Source organism: Sus scrofa, chromosome 3 (genome assembly GCF_054392235.1).
Source record: "Sus scrofa isolate SSC_HxYL_T2T_F1_AM1 chromosome 3, Sscrofa_HxYL_maternal_Yorkshire_Landrace_v2.0, whole genome shotgun sequence".
Taxonomy (NCBI): Eukaryota; Metazoa; Chordata; class Mammalia; order Artiodactyla; family Suidae; genus Sus; species Sus scrofa.
In genome coordinates this window covers 5,640,437-5,659,862 of record NC_139385.1, presented here as the reverse complement: position 1 = coordinate 5,659,862, position 19,426 = coordinate 5,640,437, and the positions used below count along the sequence as shown (strand labels likewise).

The 19,426-nt window shown below is 53.5% G+C and overlaps 1 protein-coding gene and 1 long non-coding RNA gene across 4 annotated transcripts in view; one reads left to right on the top strand and one right to left on the bottom strand.

Annotated features, from left to right (window-relative positions):
• Positions 1 to 853: 853 nt before the first annotated feature.
• NPTX2 (neuronal pentraxin 2) lies at positions 854 to 12,617 on the bottom strand. Its single transcript, XM_021086095.2, has 5 exons — positions 12,007 to 12,617; positions 10,208 to 10,424; positions 5,311 to 5,555; positions 3,433 to 3,612; positions 854 to 2,315 (listed from the first exon to the last, which is right to left on the bottom strand). The coding sequence occupies exons 1-5, from the start codon at positions 12,430 to 12,432 to the stop codon at positions 2,088 to 2,090; spliced, it is 1,296 nt and encodes a 431-aa protein (XP_020941754.1). The 5' UTR covers positions 12,433 to 12,617; the 3' UTR covers positions 854 to 2,087.
• Positions 12,618 to 12,776: 159 nt separating this feature from the next.
• Positions 12,777 to 19,426, top strand: part of LOC146404351 (uncharacterized) — an 84,526-nt gene continuing 77,876 nt past the window's right edge. For 2 of the 3 annotated variants that reach the window (XR_014840097.1, XR_014840096.1), the window contains exon 1: positions 13,907 to 14,045. This is a non-coding gene — a long non-coding RNA (uncharacterized LOC146404351). Of the gene's footprint in view, positions 14,046 to 19,426 lie in introns of all 3 variants that reach the window. The other variant, XR_014840095.1, reaches the window with a different exon arrangement.

Here is a 19,426-nt window from a genome sequence, read left to right as displayed (position 1 = left end):
GTCACGGCTTCCGTCGTAGTCTTCCGCATGGCCTTCCATCGTGTACGTCCATCAAGGACAGCCAGACCACAGCGTTGTCTGGCCCCAAGATTGGACTCTGCTCCCTCGGAACAGAAGCTGAGACATTGCCACTTGGGACAGGGACAGGCTGGGTTACACTCCGCAGCTGCTGAAATGGAGCGAAGGCACAAAAGCAGAAAGTGGTGGTGAGGGAGCCTCTGCACCGTTAGCGGAGGTGGTGGGGCAAATATCGACACACCTGCCAGGGCCAGGTGGACACACAGAGGTGGCACTGGGAGGACACACTGGCACCTGGCCCCCTCAGAGCCCAAGGCCAGACGGCGGGGGTGGATGGAAAGGCCTTCAGAGCCACAGGCTGGCTTGGCTCCCAGCTCTGCCCTTTGTCGGCTGTACGATCCCAAAGTCACGGGTTCATCATTCTACGTTCCCTTGTAAATTGGGATTAACCCTTTCAGGGGGTTGTGAAGAGGATTAAACGAGACGTGTGGCAGAGCACACACACACACAGTGGGTGCTGAACAAGTCATGCCCGGGGCCGGGCAGGGAGCTGAGGGTTCTCTAGCTAAGCTCGATTCCCAGTTGCGATGACAGGGACAGGCTGGGGACAAAGAGGCAGGGCAGAGCCTGTGGGGCAGCCCCGGACCAAGCCTAGCGGTGAGGCGGGAAGGGCACAATCCATCACCACACCCTTTTCCGAGCATCCTCAGCTCTCCGGGAGCTGCCCAGAGGGGCCAGGCCCAGGTGCACCAGAGAGGTCATCCCCCCGCCAGGTGTTGCAAAGCTCCCACCCTTCCTGCCCGCAGCTCCCGACAAGGAGAAAGCAGACACCAAGGCATGTTCCAGTGCACTTTAATCCAAACTCCATCATCAGAAGAGCTCTGGTAGCACACGTGTTACGATGGGCATGTCAGCTTGGTCCTACACATGGGATTCCCACAGATTTGCACTTCCACCATGTATGAAAAATAAAATATATAATATTTATCTTTATAAATTTCCCCACTTGATCGCTTTATCTTTAAAATAAGTTACTACCTCTGTCCCATAAAATAAGCAGCCTGGAGTCACTACGCAGGTATCAGTCACATGACCTCCGTTTCCTGAAAAAGTTCTGGGGGAAATACTGGAGACGGGCAAAGGCTCATAGGAGCCAACATGAACTAAAACTAGCACGTTCCGCACAGTGGACGAGAGACATCCAGAACGGAAGCCTGCTCATGGCTGCTCGTTTCTGTTGGGGAAACCAAACAACAACAAGACCGATTCCCCAAACCGCATCGAATGGTTGTGAAAGCTGCAACTGAACTTTTGGCACCAGTGGAGAAAAGACACCTTTTCAAAGCCATACTCAGCCATGATTCCGCCGAAGCGTGGGTCAGAGGGAGAGGGGACAGAGCGGGAGGGGCAGCTGCCACGGCCCTTCTCCGTTCCGAGTTCCCGTGCACAGCCTCTTCTCTGGGTCGAGGATGCGCCTCCGCCTTGGAGAAGGCAGGGCACCCTGTGGGCCACCTGCCTGCGTTCCTCCGTAGGCTCAAGAGTCCCTAGGACGGGAAGCGTCACAGTATAAAGAACACCAAGAGAAGGGCCCTTGTGGGGTGGGGGTGGGGTTGCCACGTGCTCAGGTGACAGCGGGGCGTACTCAACACACAAGGGACACGGCCACTCCAGCGGGAAGGATGCACAGCCTTTCAAGGGGACGGACGCACACAAGACACCAAGGATCCAAGAGGGCAGGCAGGGCTGCGGTGCGCGAGCATTTACAGGGGTTGCGAACCGGGCCTTAAGGACAGCAGTCCCCCCCTCCCTGCCCCCCGACAGCAGAGGTCCGAAACCTGCCCACCTGCGGCTCAGGGCTTCTCCGCGCCGCAAACCAACCCAATCTTGGTTGGGAACAAATAAGCTGGTGACACATGCTGCCACAGAGCCTCAGTCTCAGAGACGCCCTGGGAAGGGGCTTTGGGGCCCCCCCACCGCCCAGTGTGGCAGGAGGTTTAGACAGTTCCCCTGGGGGCGGGGGGAAGGGGGGGCGGCCCTCCCTTCCGCCTCCTGGACAGAGGTGACGGCAGCTACAAGTCGAGGAGACGCTCCTCGCAGGTCTCCACGGGCCACTTGGAAGCCCCGCCGAACACGTCCACGTTGTTGTCCACCCAGGGAATGATGTTACCGGCCATGTTCGTGGAGCAGTTGGCGATGCCGATGATCTCCTGGGCGCGAAGCACGCGGTCCCAGATGTTGAACTGGCTGAGCTCCCCCACAAAGGCCTGCGTGGCATCGAACCTGCCCCCCACCGTGTCCTGCGGAAGGGAACAGACGGCGTGGGGCAGGCGCAGACGCAGGCGCGTGACCGGCTTCAGGGGAGGACAGGGTACCCGCTCGGGAGGGAGGTGGACCCAGGGGCACGGTCCTGACTCCCCCCCGATCACGGATGCCACACCGGGCCTGGCACACGGCTGTCTCAAACCACCCCCTGCTTTACGGAGGGGACACTGGGCAGAGGATGCTCATCCGAGGCCTGGAAGCCAGGACTGAGCCTCGGGTGCTGACTCCCAGCCCCTCCCCGGGGGGAAGTAATGGGAAAGTGAGGTGGAGAGAAGGCAGAGGGCCCCCACCCAAGGCCCCCCCCAACAGCCTGGGGTCTCTTCCATCCGGCAGCCTCAGACAAAGACTGAAGCAGGAACTCCCATCTGCCCACGAGCAGACAGCTGAGACGTCCTCTCTCCCAGGTGGCTGATCTTGGCTGATCTGTTTTTTGTTTCTTGTTTTTTTTTTTTTTTGCTTTTTTTGCTTTTTAGGGCCGCACCTGGGGCGCATGGAAGTTCCCAGGCTGGGGGTCAAATTGGAGCTACAGCTGCTGGCCTACACCAGAGCCACAGCAATGCGGGGATCTGAGCCGCATCTGCGACCCACACCACAGCTCATGGCAACGCAGGTGGCTGATTCCTGAGGGCAGCCTCTGAGGTCTTGTCCCATCTCGCCCACAGGCCTTGCTCCCCGAGTGCCCTTTGTGGGAATCAGGGGTGCGACCTGAGCTGGCAGCTCCTGGAAGATGCCAACACCAGCCAGTGCCCGGCATCCTGAGTCAATACTGTGGCCAGCAGAGGCCAAACATCCGGAGAGACAGCCCAGGATTTGCTACCTGACCCTGTGACTCCAGGGATATCCCTGCTCACCTGTGAGACAGGCTCCGCTCTAGGATTTTTCCGAACCCACCACACCAACCTGGTCCCTGCCAGGGAGTGCAGGACATGGCCCCAGCCCTGCCCTCATGCGGCAGCAGCCAGGACCAGCAGGCAGGCAACTGGACAGGGCCTGGGGGGACAGCCTGCAGGCCGGACCTCGTGCCTCCTGGATGACCAGCCTCTGCTCCTGACACCCCAGGAGGGCACCCATCTTGCACCTGCCTGCACCCACCTGCTCCTGCCCGAGGATCAGCACGCCCCCCGGCTTGATGGGGTGCCACGGGGCTAGGTTCTCCCCGGTGCCCAGCTTCTCCCCATCCTGGAAGGCCTCCCACATGCCGTCCCGCGTCGTCCAGGTGACACAGATGTGGTGCCACTTGCCATCACTGACAAATAGGGGCAGCTGTGCGACCTGTGGGTGACAGTGGGCAGGTGAAGGCCCCCCTGGGGTTCCCAGAAGTCTGACCTGGGGGGACCAGAGACCTGGGGCCCACTGCCGTTTCCATCATGGGGGGCTCTCTTGACCTTCCCTTCCGCTCTGGGCTCAATCCTACCCAGCCCTCCAGACCCTTGGGCTGGAGAACCCTGTATGTCCCAGCCTCTTAAGAGGCTTTCAACTGGGCACGCTCAGCCCCCGGCGTGGTTGAGGGTCCAGGACACTGTACAGACCGAGCAGGTGTGACGGAGAGCCCCCACACCCCCATGCTCGTCCTCAACGCTCCTGACTAGAGGGCCCGAAAGGAAGTCAGGGCTTCCCGAGGCCAGCTTCTTTGGAAAATAGACCAGGCATCTACACTCCGCTGGCAAGGTCCCAGCTGCCATGGTGGCACGCGGGGATCTGCACGTGTGCATGTCCTCCCGCACAGAGCACCTGCCATTGTGCGTGAGTGGAGGGGGCGCACAGAACTGGGGGAGGCCCTTTCTGACCCCCACCATCTCCCGGCAGCCCTGTGAGTGCTCCATAGACCAGCTCGCCTGCAGAAGCATCGTGTTGTCACTGCTGTGTCCTAGCAACCTGGAGCTTCCTCCCAGGAATTGGCTGTTTACACGACATCTAAACCGAGAGGAAAACAAGGCTCTCAGCCCGGCCTCGTCCAAGGGCGTTATTTGGAACCATTCTTCCCCAGCTCAGGACGTGGTCACTGCTGGAAGGAGCCCAGCAGGTGGATTCCACAGTATTTCCCACTTAAACAAACTCCAGCCAGGGCGGTTCGGTAAAGACAGACAGGAAGGGGGGCCGTGTCCAGTGAGTGCTGCCAGGGCTCGGGCCGCCAGGGGGTGGCTGGTGAGCCATTCAATGCTCAGCTCCACAAGGAGGATGCAAGGACGCATTCTGGGTGACGTGGAGCTGACTTCAGTTTAAGTGAGGCGGCGGGAGGGCCCCACAGATGCCCAGGGGTGATCTTTGAAGGAGGCCACGCTCCTGGAGGTCGAAATAAGCCAGTCTATCCAAAAGGGACATTTCCTCTGGCGAAGACAGAACTGTAGGAACAGGGACTAGGTCGATGGTTGTCACGGGCTGGGGCAGGGGCAGGAGGTGACCCCACGGGGGACTGTAGAAATTTGGGGCGATGATGACACTGCTTTATATTTTAACTGTGGTGGTTACACAACTGTATGCATTTGTCAAAACTGGTCAGACTGCACACCAAAAAGTGTACGTTTTACTGTATGTAAATCTATTTCAATAAGCCCTCCAAAGAGATATGCTTGGGAGAAATATCACACACTCACAGACACAGACACACACACACACACACACACACACACACACCTACCCTCCCCTGATCAGTGCAGCCCCAGGGAACAGCCCTCACTGACTGGCTAAGAGCCAGGGACAATTCAGGCTGGGGGCACACGGAGACCCCAATTCCTTCTGCTCCTTCGGTGGCCTCTGTGCCTGGACCCTCTGCTGCTTCTCAGCTGGACTCACCACTCTGACCTCCACAAATGGCCCTGGCCGGCCCCCTGCCCCCTACCTGCCCAGTCACCTGCCCAGGGTGGGACTGAATCCCCCAAACCATCTCCGGCCGGAGGAGGATGGCCCCGTGGCCAGACAGGGGACTCCCTGCAGCACCCTGACCTTGGTGGCCGTCCTGGCAGGCCTCACCTTGTCGTTGATGAGCAGCTCAATGGGGTTGTTGCCCCACTCTATCAGCACGATCTCGTTGGCCTGCCCGGGCACCGCGTAGGAGAATGGGGTGCCGATGCCCGGCGAGGCGCTGGACCGCAGCCACAGGCAGATGGTGAAGGCGTACAGCTCGGGCAGCGTCTTCTTGATCTTGCCGTACAGGTAGTTCGTGCGGAGGGGGAGGGACACTTTGAACGCATCGGGTGACTTGAAGGCACTGTTGCCTGGGGGGAAAGAGGGACCCATAGCACAGGAGCCCACCTCCCCTCTGCGACCAGTGCCACTCAGGGCAGCAGCTCACCTGGACTCACCCCACCCCCGCCGCCCCAGAAGCTGGTCCCCCAAGCAGCAGAGCACCTGCTCTGACCAGCCGCTGTTCAAACGTGCTGAAACTCCCGTGGGAAACAGAGGTCTGCTTGCTCTGGAAGCCGGGGGAAGAGGGACGGCTAAAACTTAATTTTCTGGTTAAATTCAGCCAGAAAACCCTTCCTCAACCAAGTCCTGTTGTCTCAGCTGTCTCCTTGGACTCTCAGCCCCTTCAGTGACACTGGGCCGGGGGCCTGCTGGACTGGGGCTTAGAGACATGAAGCCTTACGCCTGTCATTTGTCCAGCCAGTAAATGCATGTCACTTCTTCCCCTGAAGAATCACGACAGCCGAGGTGGAGTCAGGAGTCCGTGACTCAACAGAGCCACTTAACTCAGAAGTGGCTTCTGGACTAAATCCCTGATGCGAACTGCTTTTGCTCATGGTGTGCCCTTTCCTTCTCAAGAGAAGATGGAACTTATGGAGAACTTCCTGCAGCTTGGAACCAGTGGGAGACAGCAATGCAGCGGGGTCCCTCCCGACTGGCCAGAGCCTTGACCCCCGGGGTCAGCCCAGGCTGTTGAGAAGCCCCACCAGGCTGTCCCCATGTCAATGGCACTTTCCAAGCCTTTCAAAAACAACTGATACTCTGAAATGGGTCAAAGCAATTTTCAATACAGTTTTGACGTGAGCTCAAAAGTAACAACAGAAACAAACACACAGAAGACAAGCCCCTGTTTGGTTATCACAACTCCCAGGGTTTGCAGGGGACGCTGAGCTGTCATGGCAAAAGCGTCTCTCTCATGTGGGGACCAGACAGTTCTGGGGAAGGAACCCACATGCCCTTTACTCATCCAATAAGCATTTCTTAAGAATCCACGAGGGGCCGATGGTCCCTGTCGCCATCAAAGACAGGCAGGCTCTCCCCACCCAGAACCAAACTGCCGATGTCTCTAGTGGACTAAACCTGCCCCTTCCATGCCCCCTGTAGAAAAGAGGTTAGAATGGATGAAATTTTCTCCATCACGACCCCTGTGCTCATTTTCTGCCCCAGCAAGTAGCACGTGCCATGATTCACAGCGACCCACGGACCTTCCGCAAAGGAAAGCAGCGGGGCCCAGGTCGCCGTCCAGTCTCCCTGCAACGGGCAGCGTAGACGTACCAGCATCTGGGTTTCACAGGTATATTTACTCCTATCTCCCAGCTCTGTGGTCTTGCCCGATCCATCCTGATGTCCCAAGGCTGGGGAGCACCAGGTGAGGCCTGGGAAGACCAAGTCGCCTGGGGAGGCCGAGGGCGGAGCCAGGCCAGGAGTGAGTTAGGCTGAGACAGGCCCCCTCCCTCCCACACACACCATGAGGCTGAAGCAAAGCAGAAAGCGAGAACCAGAAAGCCCCATTCTGCAGGTTGCACAGTGGAGGCACCGAGGCTCAGAGAAGTGCGGCGACTGAGTCCAGGTCACACCGCCAGTGAATGACAGAGCAGGGATAGAAGTCTCTCTTTCCACTACCGGCAGCTGCCAGTGTTTAATCTGCAAATGCCCGTGTTTTCATGCGACATGACTAGCTTAAAAGGAGAAATGGCTTCTCTCCTTGCAGGTGGGCAGGCTTGCTGATTTAATAAGGCTTGGTGTCGGTAACATCGTTAACCCGGTGACAACAGCTAAGTTTCATCAGATCTGGGAGCACAGCGGGGCGGGGGTGACTAAGTGGGGTGGGCGTACCCTGAATGCCAGTATCCTTTGTTTATATAAAACAGCTTGGAGATACAGAGGAAACTTTGTTAAAACCAATTAAGGAATTAAAAGGCTTGACCAATAAATCAAGGACTGCGGGTGGCAGACAAGCTAAGGAGGAGGGCGGCCTGGAGCCAAAGAGACAAGGATTTCAAAGTTTCTTTCAACTTTCTGAGCTTGGCTCTGCCTGGCTGGCAGGCCTGGAGTCTGGAGTCCCCCAACTCCAGATGAGTAGATCTTGCAATAAAGGAAAAAAAGCACCCCCCTGGGACCTGGGTGACGGGTGCATTCACACGCAGGGTTGGAGGCTCACCAGGGGGCTGGAGGAGCTACCTGCCCAGCACGGCTGGACCCCACATGCTGCTCCAGGCTGCAGCCGCCATGACTCTGGTTCTTGGGGGTCACCACTAACCTCAACTCGGGCTCTGCAATCTGCAGCCCACGTGAATGCAGGCATCCCTGACTCTGACTCAGGCCCTAACCTAACTAAATCCTATCTCACTGGGTTGTTGCAGGTGCTAAAGAAGATACAGAGGTAGAACTTACAGCTCAGTGTCTGGAGCAGAACAGGCACTTAAGGGGCAGGGGTTGACACCCCCAGAGGCCAGAGTCCCCTAAGGCCCCCAGTCACATGTGGTTGAGGTCCCTCTTCTCTGGGCTCAGCAGGATGCTTCTACAGAATACAGTGTATTTTCCACTCGGTACATCGCGGGCTGGACGTTTACACAGCCCTTCATGCTTGTCGCATACAGAACAGGCATAAACCCAGAACGGTCCAGAAGACAAGTCAGTCTGTAAATGACCACGTTCCTCGAAGACCCATCCCAGGGCTGGGTGGGGCACCCAGGAGTCTAGCGTTCTCATGGTGGGGGTCAAACGGCAGCAGATGGCAAAAGCTGAGCTGCTGCTCAGTGCCAGAGCCTGTGGGCCCTGCAAGAATGGCCAGCCAGGGGCCTTGACCTTGTGGAGTCCAGCTCTGGGTCAGATACGGACCTGCCCTTCGTGCTGGGCGAGCTCTGAGAAGAGCATGGGGGCAGGAATCAGACTGGCTGGGTGAGGCCTGACTGCTGCTTTCCGGCTGTGAACGGATGGCTAAAGATGGGAGGGAGAGTCACAGAGTGGCAGCTCCGGGAGGCCAAAGCCAGGACAAAGGACCTTAGAGGAAGCCTAGTGAAACTCACAACCGACCTGGAGTCACTGAACAAAATGGGGAGGGGCAGGACTGCGTGACTGCGGCTCACCAGCCAGTGGCCCAGGCCCCACCTCGGTCCCCTCTCCCCAAATGACATGTCTGGCCGAGAACCTCAGGGCACTACTCTGGTCTGTGAAATGGGTATAACACAAGCGCTGTGTCCATGCTCTAAGCTGTGAACCCACCTCCTCATAGCAACTCAGCCGCTGTGCCAAGCGAGGTATAGCAGCCACGGAGGTCTCTGGCAAAGCCCTCCCCTATTCCACAGCCACCTGCCTTCAAGCTACTGCATAAGTGCAGAGTCCCTGCTCCCTCGGCCCGCAGGTGCCAGGTTCCACGGGGGTGAAGGCCACCCTCCCCTGGCCCTTCCTCTCCTCCTGTCCTGTGACAAAGGCTTAAGCTATAGCTGCTCTGCCTTCGGGGAAGGCTCTTGAGACCTGAGGAGCTTCCTGAGGTCACCCGGCTATGGAGGTGAGGCAGAAAGGACTTTTTTTTTTTTTCTTTTTGATACTGAAGAATCCAAGTGTAATAATAAGGGGAAGGAAGGATGGATTTTCTGGAGGAAGAGAACAGGAAAGGGATGAAGAAGACCGTGATGCGGCCATAAAAGCGAATGAATAAAAAGGAACAGAAACACTATCCCCTTGGGTGACTCCACCTGGCCCTGCTGAGCCGCCGTGCCGACAGCACTGGAAGAGAGAGTGGACATTCTGCTATTAGACATTCACTTACCGATTCATAAAACCGAGTCAGAGAAACCGCCTTTGTCAGGTTAGTGCCTCTGAAAAGATTATAATCCTGTACTCACTACCAGCAGGCCTGGAACGCCCTATGCGGTGCCTCTGAACCGTCTAGGGCCCTAGATCCAGAGCAACTTACCCACGAGAACGTGAGCCGAGGAGAGAGACTCTCAGAAACTGCTGCGGTGTCTAGATCAGAGGGACTGGGAGGCCCTCGTGGCAGGAGGTTTCAGAGATTGGGGGCTTTGTCCAAGCTGACCCCGAGGGTGCTGGCTCTGCCATGGACAATGCCCAAGGGGCTGGGGTGGGGCTCTTTCTGGAGATGGCTCTTGTCTGTCACCCTTACTGTTTGCTCAGACAGCAAGGGACTGTCTCCATGTGGTGGCAGCAATCACTGCTGACATCTGGGGCTGAGCACGGGGGCCCCAAACCAGGCAACTCTCAGCAGCCAGCGGCCCCCTCTGTCTCTGAGGTTCTGACAAAGGCCAGGTGGGGAGACAGCTGGGGCGCTGACTCCGTGCACCACAAATGACTCCGGTTGGAAAAGCCACACTTGCTGTGAGAAGTGAGAGGCAGAAGGGAGAGGGGGACCACACTTGGGTGGTGAGGAGGTGGGTGGTTTTTTGCATCTAAGACTGTAGGGCTGGGCGGACAGAAGACCAGCTCAGAGCCAAGCAAACGCGGGAGCAGAGCTGCTGCCAGAGTCAGCAGGCAGGGAGCTGGGACCGACCGCTCCCCCAGGGGCACAAGTGGCCTCATCTGTCAAAGGGAAATTGCTGGCGGCTCTCTGCCAGCGCCCCCTTGCCGGGAGCCCCCGTTTCCCTTCCAGGGCGGCAAGACCCTGGGAGGGGCCGGATGGACGTCAGCCAGGGGGCGACAGAGACACCAGCAGCGAAGCCCTCACCTCGCTCCAGCTCTGTCACTCTCTGCAGCAGGGCGTTCAGGGCGCTCTCGGTCTTCTGCCGGTGAGCCGAGGTCTCGTTGTGGAGCAGGGACTTCTCGTCCTCCAGCTCGGCCACCTTGCTCAGCAGCTGCCTCTCCAGCTCCCCCAGCCGCCGCTGGAGCACCTCCCGAAAGTCGCCGGGCAGCGCCGCCGTGGACACGTTCACTCGGAGCTGGTGCTTTGGGTGGCGGAGGCGGGGACACAAGAGGGAGAAGTATCAAGGCCAGTTAAAAAGACATTGTGAAATGTAGCTCTGATGGTCCCACTGCACCGGGAGTATAAAATTCTGCCAACGGCAGTAAGGGAGCATTTCACTGATGCTTTTTTTTTTTTTTGTATGGAAAGGATTCCAAAGATACAAGAATTACTTTGCTGCAATATTTGAAACTTGGGACTCTCATTTCCCCTCTCAGGAAGCTGTTTTCCTCCTCTTACTAAAAAGTCAAATTTTAACCAATATCTGTCATTCTCAAGTAAAGACCAAAACACATGTAGAATTACCAAAAAAAAAAAAAAAAGAATTAATTAAATGGTCCTCAAAACTGATGAGCTTTCAAGGAAAAATGAAAACAGTCCCCCAGTTCCACTAGGGCACAAAGGGGCATGACTATGGTCACTGGAAAATGAGAACTCTAAAACACAACTATTCTGCATTTTAGGAATCTTCGCTTTTAATGGTGTTTCTAAAGCCTCACTTCCTTTTTTTTTCCTCCTCTACCATTTTGCTGGTTCTGGAGGCAGCCTGCCACTGCCTAGCCACAAATCCTTGGCAAGCTATTTACCCTTCTCTCTAAGTGTTCCAAATTGCAAAATACAGATTATAGGATCTGCCTTGCAAGATTGTTGCGCGAGTTAAAATTAGATAATATGCCTGGCGCATATTTAGTGTTCCAGAAATGTTAGCTGTTATTAATCATAATGAATCGAGGGATATACAGATCCTGGAAATACTGTATTTAGCCATCATGCCACAGGAAACGCTCAAATAATTTGGCAATAATTACCACCTGTAATTGAAACCTAGTTTTGCTCAGAAGTATTTTGGTCACCGTGTCTAATAGAAACATCCACACTTCTTAAACAGGTCGGAAAGTAGAGATGGAAATTAAATGAAGATTTCTCTCTCCAAGTTCCAAACTGCATGTGCGTCCCAAGAGAGAGGGAATAAGGTCCCTTCCCCCAAAGCAATCGAGAAGGGCACCTTAGATCCGCTCAATTCGCGGACAGTGTCTTTGAAGTTAACCGCGTTTCCTCCGGGGCGCGTCTGCGGGGGCCGGGGACCCGCCCGCTCTGGCCTCCCGCAGAGACCCTCTGGCCTCCGCCCGCTCGGGTCCGGCCCAACCTGATTTATAAAAGGAAACATCGGACGCCCTGGGCTGCCGACCTCACGCGGCAGCCTGGCGTCACCCGACACAAGCTCCAGGAGTGCGTCCGGCTAGGGGAGACTCGAGATTTGCAAAGAGATTGAAAGCCATCCCCGCTGCCCGCCCGGACCTCGGGAAACGACTGGCCCCGCCGCTGGCAGTCCCGGCGCCCCGGGGCATTTAACCCTTTCCTTCCCAGCAAGGGGATGGGAAGGAGGGATGACAGCCACTCAAGTAAGTTCCAGTGCAGAACCGAGAACGCCCCTGACCCCAAGCCCAGGTCGCTCTGCGTCTAAGAGCTTCCAGAAGGCAGTGTCCCGAACAGCCTGGCGGGCAAGGCCACGAGCCCCTCCGGGCCTCGGGGGCGTCCCCCCCAGGGCTCCCGCGTCCCGCTACCTCGAGGTTCTCCAGACGGTCCTTGAGGGTCTGCAGAGAGCGGCTGAGCTGCTCCACGACGTGGCCGGGGTCCCGCGGCAGATCGCCCATGGTGTCCTTGCCCGAGGCCGCCCGGCCTGGTGCCTTGCCCCCCGCCAGACCCTCGCAGCGCGCCAGCTTAGCAGTGAGCTCGCTGATGGCCTCGCGCTGGGCGCCCAGCGTCTCCTTCTGCTGTACGACGGTCTCACGCAGCTGTAGCACCGCCGCCCGCAGCTCCTCCTCGGGGCTCAGCGCGCCGCCCTGCATGGGCATCGCTGCCAGCGGGCAGCCGGCTCGCGCCGCCTCTGGGGGCAACGCCGTGCACACGAAGCGGTTGCCCGGCGCCGGGCCGTCCTGGGCCCCGGCGGCCACAGCGAGCGCCACACCGGCAGTCAGCAGCGCCAGCATCCCGCCACTGCCGCGCTCACTCCAGCATCCGCTGGCTGGCGAGCCGGCGCCGTCGGGGCGAACGGCGTGGGCGCCTGCGCGGAGGGCTGCGGCCGAGTGCGCCGCTCGAGGGCAGCGTGAGCGCAGGAGCCCACCGAGCAGTCCGCGGCCCCACAGCCCGCACGCTCTGCCTGGCTCCGCACTCTGGCCCGGCCCGGCCCGCGCGCCCTTTCTTAAGCTCGGGGGGGCGGGGGCTGGCGCGTGGGGCGCGGTGTCGCGAGATCTGATTGGCCCTGCCGGGCGCGCGTCACGCAGGGGGCGGGGCGGGGGCGCCTTCTGGCGTCGCTGCTGCCTGACTGGCGGGCGGGCGCGTGGGCCGGAGCCGGGGGTGAGAGCGCGGGGGCCCGGGTGGAGAGAGGGCTGAGGTAGAAAAAAAGGCCCTGAGTGCCTTCAGGGGGCCCTGTCCGGGCGCCCCGAGGACGGGGACGTCGCAGGCGGAGGAGAAGGCAAGAGCCCCCTGGTGCCCTGCCGCCCCCGGGGCGGCTGCTGGGCTGCAGGCGCGGCGCCAGGCCTTGGTGCTTGGTCGCCGCAGCCCCGGGGCGGGGGCGGCCCCCATTTCACAAAGTGAAGAAAGTGAGGAGGCGCCCCTGGCGGGACTCGAACCGAGCGCTGCCGTCGCCACCCACCCGCAGCCAGCGCGGGCCGCCTCTGCCCGGCCGCGGCCATCTCATCCGGAAGGCGGGAGGGAGATGCACGACGGCCGCCTCCGGGACCCCCTCCGCGGCCGCGTCCCTGTCCCCGTCTCGGAAAGAATTCTCAGATCTGCGGGGACCCGACGCGGGCGCCAGCGCCGACGGACCTCGCGCCCCGTCGCCTCCACCTAGGGGCGTGGACTGGGCCGGGGTCACGAGGCCACTCGCAGAGCTCTCCCGCGCGGGTCCGGCGACAGCCCGCGGGACGGTGACCTGATTCAGCAGGGCCTGGGCTTGGCAGGCCTTGATCCAACCACAGTCACCGCGATGGTGCCACGTAGTGAAACAGTGCCCCACCCTCGTAGACGGCGTGCCCACGGGGTCCAGTTTCCCAATTAGAGACCGCTGTCCTCAGATCCGTGGAGATCCTCAGATACGCACAGAAACCCCCAAAGGCAGAAGCAAATTTGTTTCAGAATCTGGTCTGTGGTTTACAAACAAGTTCAGAGAGCTACAGACGGAGCCGGTTTCCTGCACATTATAAATGGAAATCTTTATTTTTTTTCCCTCTATTTTTAAAAAATCCTGTGGCAAGGTCATTAATCATATTATCCATTATACCAGAAACAAATGGATTTGTCACTTCTGCACAGAAGCTGAGGTTGATTCTGAAAACAAAGTGTATCAAAATAAATGAAATTATTATGATAATATAAAAGAGACCGCAGTGATTAATCTCCAGAAACCAAATTGTGACCTGCTTTGCACTTCAAACAATAGCTTCTGCTATGTAAATAGTTGTGGAGTTTTCAAGGATAAGGTTGCTAAATTACAAGAAAAGTTCCATACGTGAAAAATCTCTTCGTGGATAAACATTAGTGACAGGAAATCTGGTCTACACAACACCCAAGGCACAGGACAGTGGAAGTGATGACGGCTCAGGTAAGAAAATTCATTAGTAGAAAAGCGTGGTAGAAAAAGTATTAGTAGAAAAAAAGTATTAGTTAAAAAAGTGTTAGTAGGAAAGGTATGTTTGGGGTGGGGGCGTGGCGGGGGCAGTTTGTGTATTAAGGGCTCGTAGGAACTTTCAAGAAGCTGAAGAAGGATGAGGAGGAATGAGTCTATCCAAAGTCATACTTAAAATGGTAAAACAGACTTCTCTGAGTGATGCAGATCAACAAATTGCAATTAACAGGGTTGCAAAGCACTTTATAAAATACTACATTTTAGGTTATTCCATGATGCACCAAATTCAGACCTGTTTGGAATTATCCAGATAAGGATTTGGCGTTTCAGTTTTTGCTCAGAGGCCTGGAGTTTTAAAACTCATAGACCTGGGTGGCTCTTAATTGGATGCCACAATCGAGGTGATATGCCTAGATTTTTCCATGCATCCTTTCTTGGCACAGACTGATACACTCGTATTTACAACTCCTTGAAACAGAGCCTCGTTCCTTTAATAATTCAGTAAAATCAAGTGTATTTCCAGAATTCGAATTCCCTCCTGCATTAAAAAAAAAAGAGTGCAAGAAGACGTAACAATAACAAAGCATATATCCCCAAATATTTACTCTTAAATTTCTCAAAAGATTTCCAATATGGGAAGTTGTAATCAGTGGAACTGCCAAAGCCCAGATGGAATGACCCAGGCATTTAAGATATTTTTTTTTTTCCTTTGGAGACCGTATAATTAGAAGGCTTCCTTAACAGGGCATATGCTATTTTAGGGCTTTATTTTGTCTTCCTGGTGCAGTGGAAAGTGCTGGCTTAGGAACAAATCCTCATTCCAACTCCGACACTAGCTAAGTGGTTTGGAGCAAGTCTTTTCTCCTCTCCAACATCAGTTTCCTTATGTATAAGATAAAAGGATTAGACGAGACTCTCCAAAGGCTCTTTTGACTCTGCTTAAGAGCTGGTAGTTTGAGAAAAAGCCCCTATTTGTGGTGATGGATGTTCCAGAGCTTTGTTCTTTGTTTTTGTGTTGTGAACCACCTGTAGCCAAGGGTGAGTCTGGGAAGGCAGGGTATTTGTGGCACAGCAGGTAAACCTCCACACAAGGCGATGCCATAGCTGGGGTTGAAATCTGCCCTCGAGAACATGGTTTACTCACAGCACAGCAGCCTGGTCTACCTGGGGGATCCTGCATATCTGACTCATGCTACCCATGAGGATGGTTACTTGAGTGGCAGGGACCAGGGCCCACAGAATTTCCTTCGCTTGAAAAGTCGTGCAGATCTGCAGCCGTGAATCAGCTCCACCTAATCTCTTAGTGTAACTGATGCTGCAGCATAGTAACCACCCACTCATTCACTATGTCTCCTGGCTCCCAGGTTAGCAGAGAGCCCAGGGTGGACTTGAGCTGAGCGCTGGGAATCCTGATGAGCTCATTCCGCCTCCATCTTATTGCCCCATCTGTTTGGTTCCCTTGTTCTTCTCACATGCATTTTTATCTTGGTCTGTTGGGAGATGTGCTAATTTCCACCATGGTGTCAGAGGATCCCATCTTATACTTTTTTACGTTTCCTCCTCTCTTTCTCAGTGCCACTTGGGAAGTCAAGAATGAGGGTGTGAGCTCGGTGACAGAATCCAAGGACGACTTCCTGCAAACATGACTCAGGAACTGTCCTGGGTTCTGAATTTCCATTGTGGAGGGCGTGTCTGGGTCGGTGGTGGGTTTGTTTGTTTGTTTTCTTTTTCTTTCTGTCTTTTTAAACGTGGGATTCAGTGCAGATACAACAGAATTTGGAGGCTCCAGAGAATCCTAACTAATCCTCTTAATGCTTAAAATGCTAAGACCCTCTCAGGAGTGGATTTTTTCACTAGAGTGAACTGCCTGTTAAGAGTAGGAAGTGCTTGAGCTTTAGAGTCAGACAGCTCTTGTTTCAGTTCTGGTTTTGCAACGTGCTGTTTGACCTTGAGAAGATAACTTAGCCTCTCTGAACCTCAGTTTTCCCATCTCTAACATCAAAGCTAAATCACTACAAAGTATCATCAAACTTGCGTGAGATAATGTATGTGAACATATCTGGCATATAGTAGGGGCACAATAGACCCTAATTGTCCTTTTCTTCCCTCTTTCCCCATTGAATTCAGAGACGGACTGTATGCATTTTTTAAAAATACAAACTTAAGTTTTTTTCTTAATTTTCTATGACATCAAGTTGGAATTAAATAAGGCGAGAAGGGACTCGAGAAAGAGCAGGCTAATCTCTTTGGAGGAGAGGCAGGGGGTGAGCACTTCAGGAAAACTTACCGATATCTCAGCAAGAGAACCTTAGCCTACTTTGGGTGGGCTTTTTAAGATAAAGCATTGTATTTGTGAACTTTAATCAGAGAATTCAGTCGAAACGAACTATTCTATGTCTACACGAACTTAAACAATATCACTTGACTCTGTGCCTGGACCCAGTTAAAAGAAGCATGGTCCTTAACGTTGCAGTGCTTCTGAGTTTGTATTGCTAAGGGGATCCCAGTAGACATAAGACCACTAAAGAAAGCAAATGTTCTTTCTTCAGTGCATCTGGGTTCTTCTCAAATAACATATTTCTGGTTTAATTTTGGGAGTATGTGATATGAGACATTGAGTTTCAGGAAGTGTTCCTATTCAAATGTGGCTGGAAAGACATGGCTTAGGGGATTGACTCTTAATCTTACCCAACTGATATCATCAAACAAAAAAAGGGGGCTTTTCCTGGTATTCTCTGGTTTCAAGCAGTAGAACCAGACACGGGATAAACTGAGGATAATATCTTAGCTCAGTAATTGGAAGCAAAGGATAGGAAACTGGGAATGGGAAGAGCTCATCAATTTGGCTTTCTTGGAGGAAGTGCTCTAAGAATGTAGTCTCAATTTCTCTATATTAGGAAACCCTTAGACAGCACCTCAATTTTACACAAATTACAGGTAGTGAAATTGACGTATATCTAATAAATATCTGCAGCTCAGTCTCTGAGAGTGAGAATTGAAAAAGACTTTCTAGAATTTTGAAGACTAGGACATAGTTTACGAAAGGTGAAAAAGTCGTGCGGCCCCTTAGCAGCCAAGCCAAGCTGGAGTTCAGGTTCTCTAGTTCCTAGTCAAGAGATCTCTTCTCTGCACCACTTCCTAAATTACTCATTAACCCTTCAGAATGCTTGGCTTCTTCAACAGCAGCTTCCTTAAAAATTAGTAATTTGGGAATTGGCCCTTGAAAGGGGTAACGGAAGGCAGAGCAGATAGGAAGGATTGGACATCTGCAGGAACAGGCAAGAGGAGGGAAAGCTGAAACTCGCTGGGAAGAAAACAAGATACACAATTAGTAATCTCTGACTTTTAGTCCTCTGTTCCACATCTGTTCTCTGTTTCCAAGGATACCTTAAGATAAATTTATCTCATTTCCAGGAGACATCACTCACCTAACATCCGTGAGGAAAGACAGGGTCCTTGTTTTGGCCAGGTAACCGGAAGAGCTACATTCAGGAATGAACAAGGTGTGAGTGGTAACAGTGTTTAGTCCTTCACTGAGCAAAGGGAAGTGGCAGCGTGTGTCTGAAATGTCTACACATTCCAGACTTGCTAAAATTCTCCCATCTGGATACCCAGATAGATGGAAACGTCACAGAAAAGGGTGGGGGGAGGATTATCGATTTTTTTCCTCCTGGGGGTTGGTGTGAAACTACAAAAGAATGAAACTCTCTCCCCAGAGGTTCTGAGTCCTCAGGGCAATTGAAGTCAGGAGGTCAGAGACAGCATAAGTTCTCCAATGACGTTTATTCTCAACTCATTAGGTTCGGTGTATCCTTGCACTTTGAGCTAAAATTCTTGTTGGCTCTTTTCATCTCAGCTGAATCAGTTATTCCCCCTAGAAGCCTGATGTTCATAGCTGGGACAGCCTCTCCTTAGCTGAATAAAAGGTGCACAGAGACTGCATATTTTAGGGTGCTAATCAGAGAGGAATTGCACTATTGGCAGCTCCCATCAGGAAAATATGTTCATGAGTGTTCCAGATGTCCCGTTGCCATCTCCACCCAGCCCTGGACCACATGAAGTGAACTAAAGCCTTCATGTACATCCCTGCTTTTGTTGCAGAGATGGCAGCTTATTCCATCCAGACTCTTTCTTCTTTTGCTCTGTGATTCAGTCCAGCTAATGAACAGCCCTTCTAGGTGGAAGGGTATAAAGGACATTTCCCTGAACTTTAAGCAACCTAGATAAATAAATTCTCCAACTGATTTTTTTTTTCCTTGTCAGCAAGAACCAGTTAATCTTTATTTCACTCCCCAACTCAAATGAATCCCAGTTGGGATTTATTAAGAAATGTTTAAAAACCCTTAGGATGGAGGAAAAAATCTTTTGTGGAAAGAGATACTGTGTTGTGATGGGGTTTTAAGTCTAGCTTCCTGAAAACTATATAAGGTAGTAAAAGGGTTCTGAGAACAAAGGTACAATGCTGTATTGCAGCCTTGAGCCTTTGGGTTTGACAGATAAGGTCAATTTAATGCCAGAAAGGAGAAAAAAAAAAAAAAAAACCTTCTTATAGCATATGAAAGCAAAAGAATCTGAGTCAATGTATGGTATTTTAGGTCAAAGCTTAGACTTCATTCTTTTCATTGCATTTCATATTTTTCCTTGCCATTTTGGCACTAAAAAGAATTCTCTCAATTTCCAAACCGCATAGCAAAATAAATATGCATTTAGGATGCTACTTGAAACTGCAGCTAATGTTTTAAGGTTTCATCTTTGTTTTTAAACAAATAAGCAGTATCATGAGTTCTGGTCTGAAAACAGCCTAGGCCTGGAAGTATGAAGAATGGGTGTATGCTGAGGGGTATGGCAGGGGTGGGTGGTGAGGTGGGGAGATTGAAATTTCCTTTGCAATTGAAATCAACATCAATCCTCAAATTATCACTTAAACACAATTCATGAGGCTTCAACTCTTGTTGAAGTTTTTGCCTACAGAGTAAACTGGCAGGGAATAGTCTATCAGTTGATAATGATAAAGGATAAAGACTGTTTTTGCTTCCTTCTGTGTCGCCAGCATGAGTGCCTGGCACATCCTAAGTCCTCAATGAATATTTATGGCACAAGGTGTGTTGTTGTGTAGAAGGGCTGTTGGCCTCACAAAATACCATTTCCATGAATGAGTGGTGTATTAGTTGAACGTAAAAGGCTCCTAACTTCTTGAGACAGAAGGTTACTTAATGGCCCAATTTGCATATGAAAACCACAGGTAAGACTACCATATTGTGCAATTTTAACAGCACAGTGGGAAATTTGGAAGTCCAGGAAAACAGACGCCCTCCTAATTTTGACTGCCTCTTAGGGAATGAGAGAATGGAAGAATG

Excerpts from the sequence above, each read along its gene's own strand:
- NPTX2 (XM_021086095.2), bottom strand. The coding sequence starts at position 12,432 with ATGCTGGCGCTGCTGACTGCCGGTGTGGCGCTCGCTGTGGCCGCCGGG. Across the intron at positions 5,556-10,207 it reads AGTGACAGAGCTGGAGCGAG|GCAACAGTGCCTTCAAGTCA; the intron begins GTGAGGGCTTCG and ends CTTTCCCCCCAG. Across the intron at positions 2,316-3,432 it reads TGATCCTCGGGCAGGAGCAG|GACACGGTGGGGGGCAGGTT; the intron begins GTGGGTGCAGGC and ends TCCCTTCCGCAG.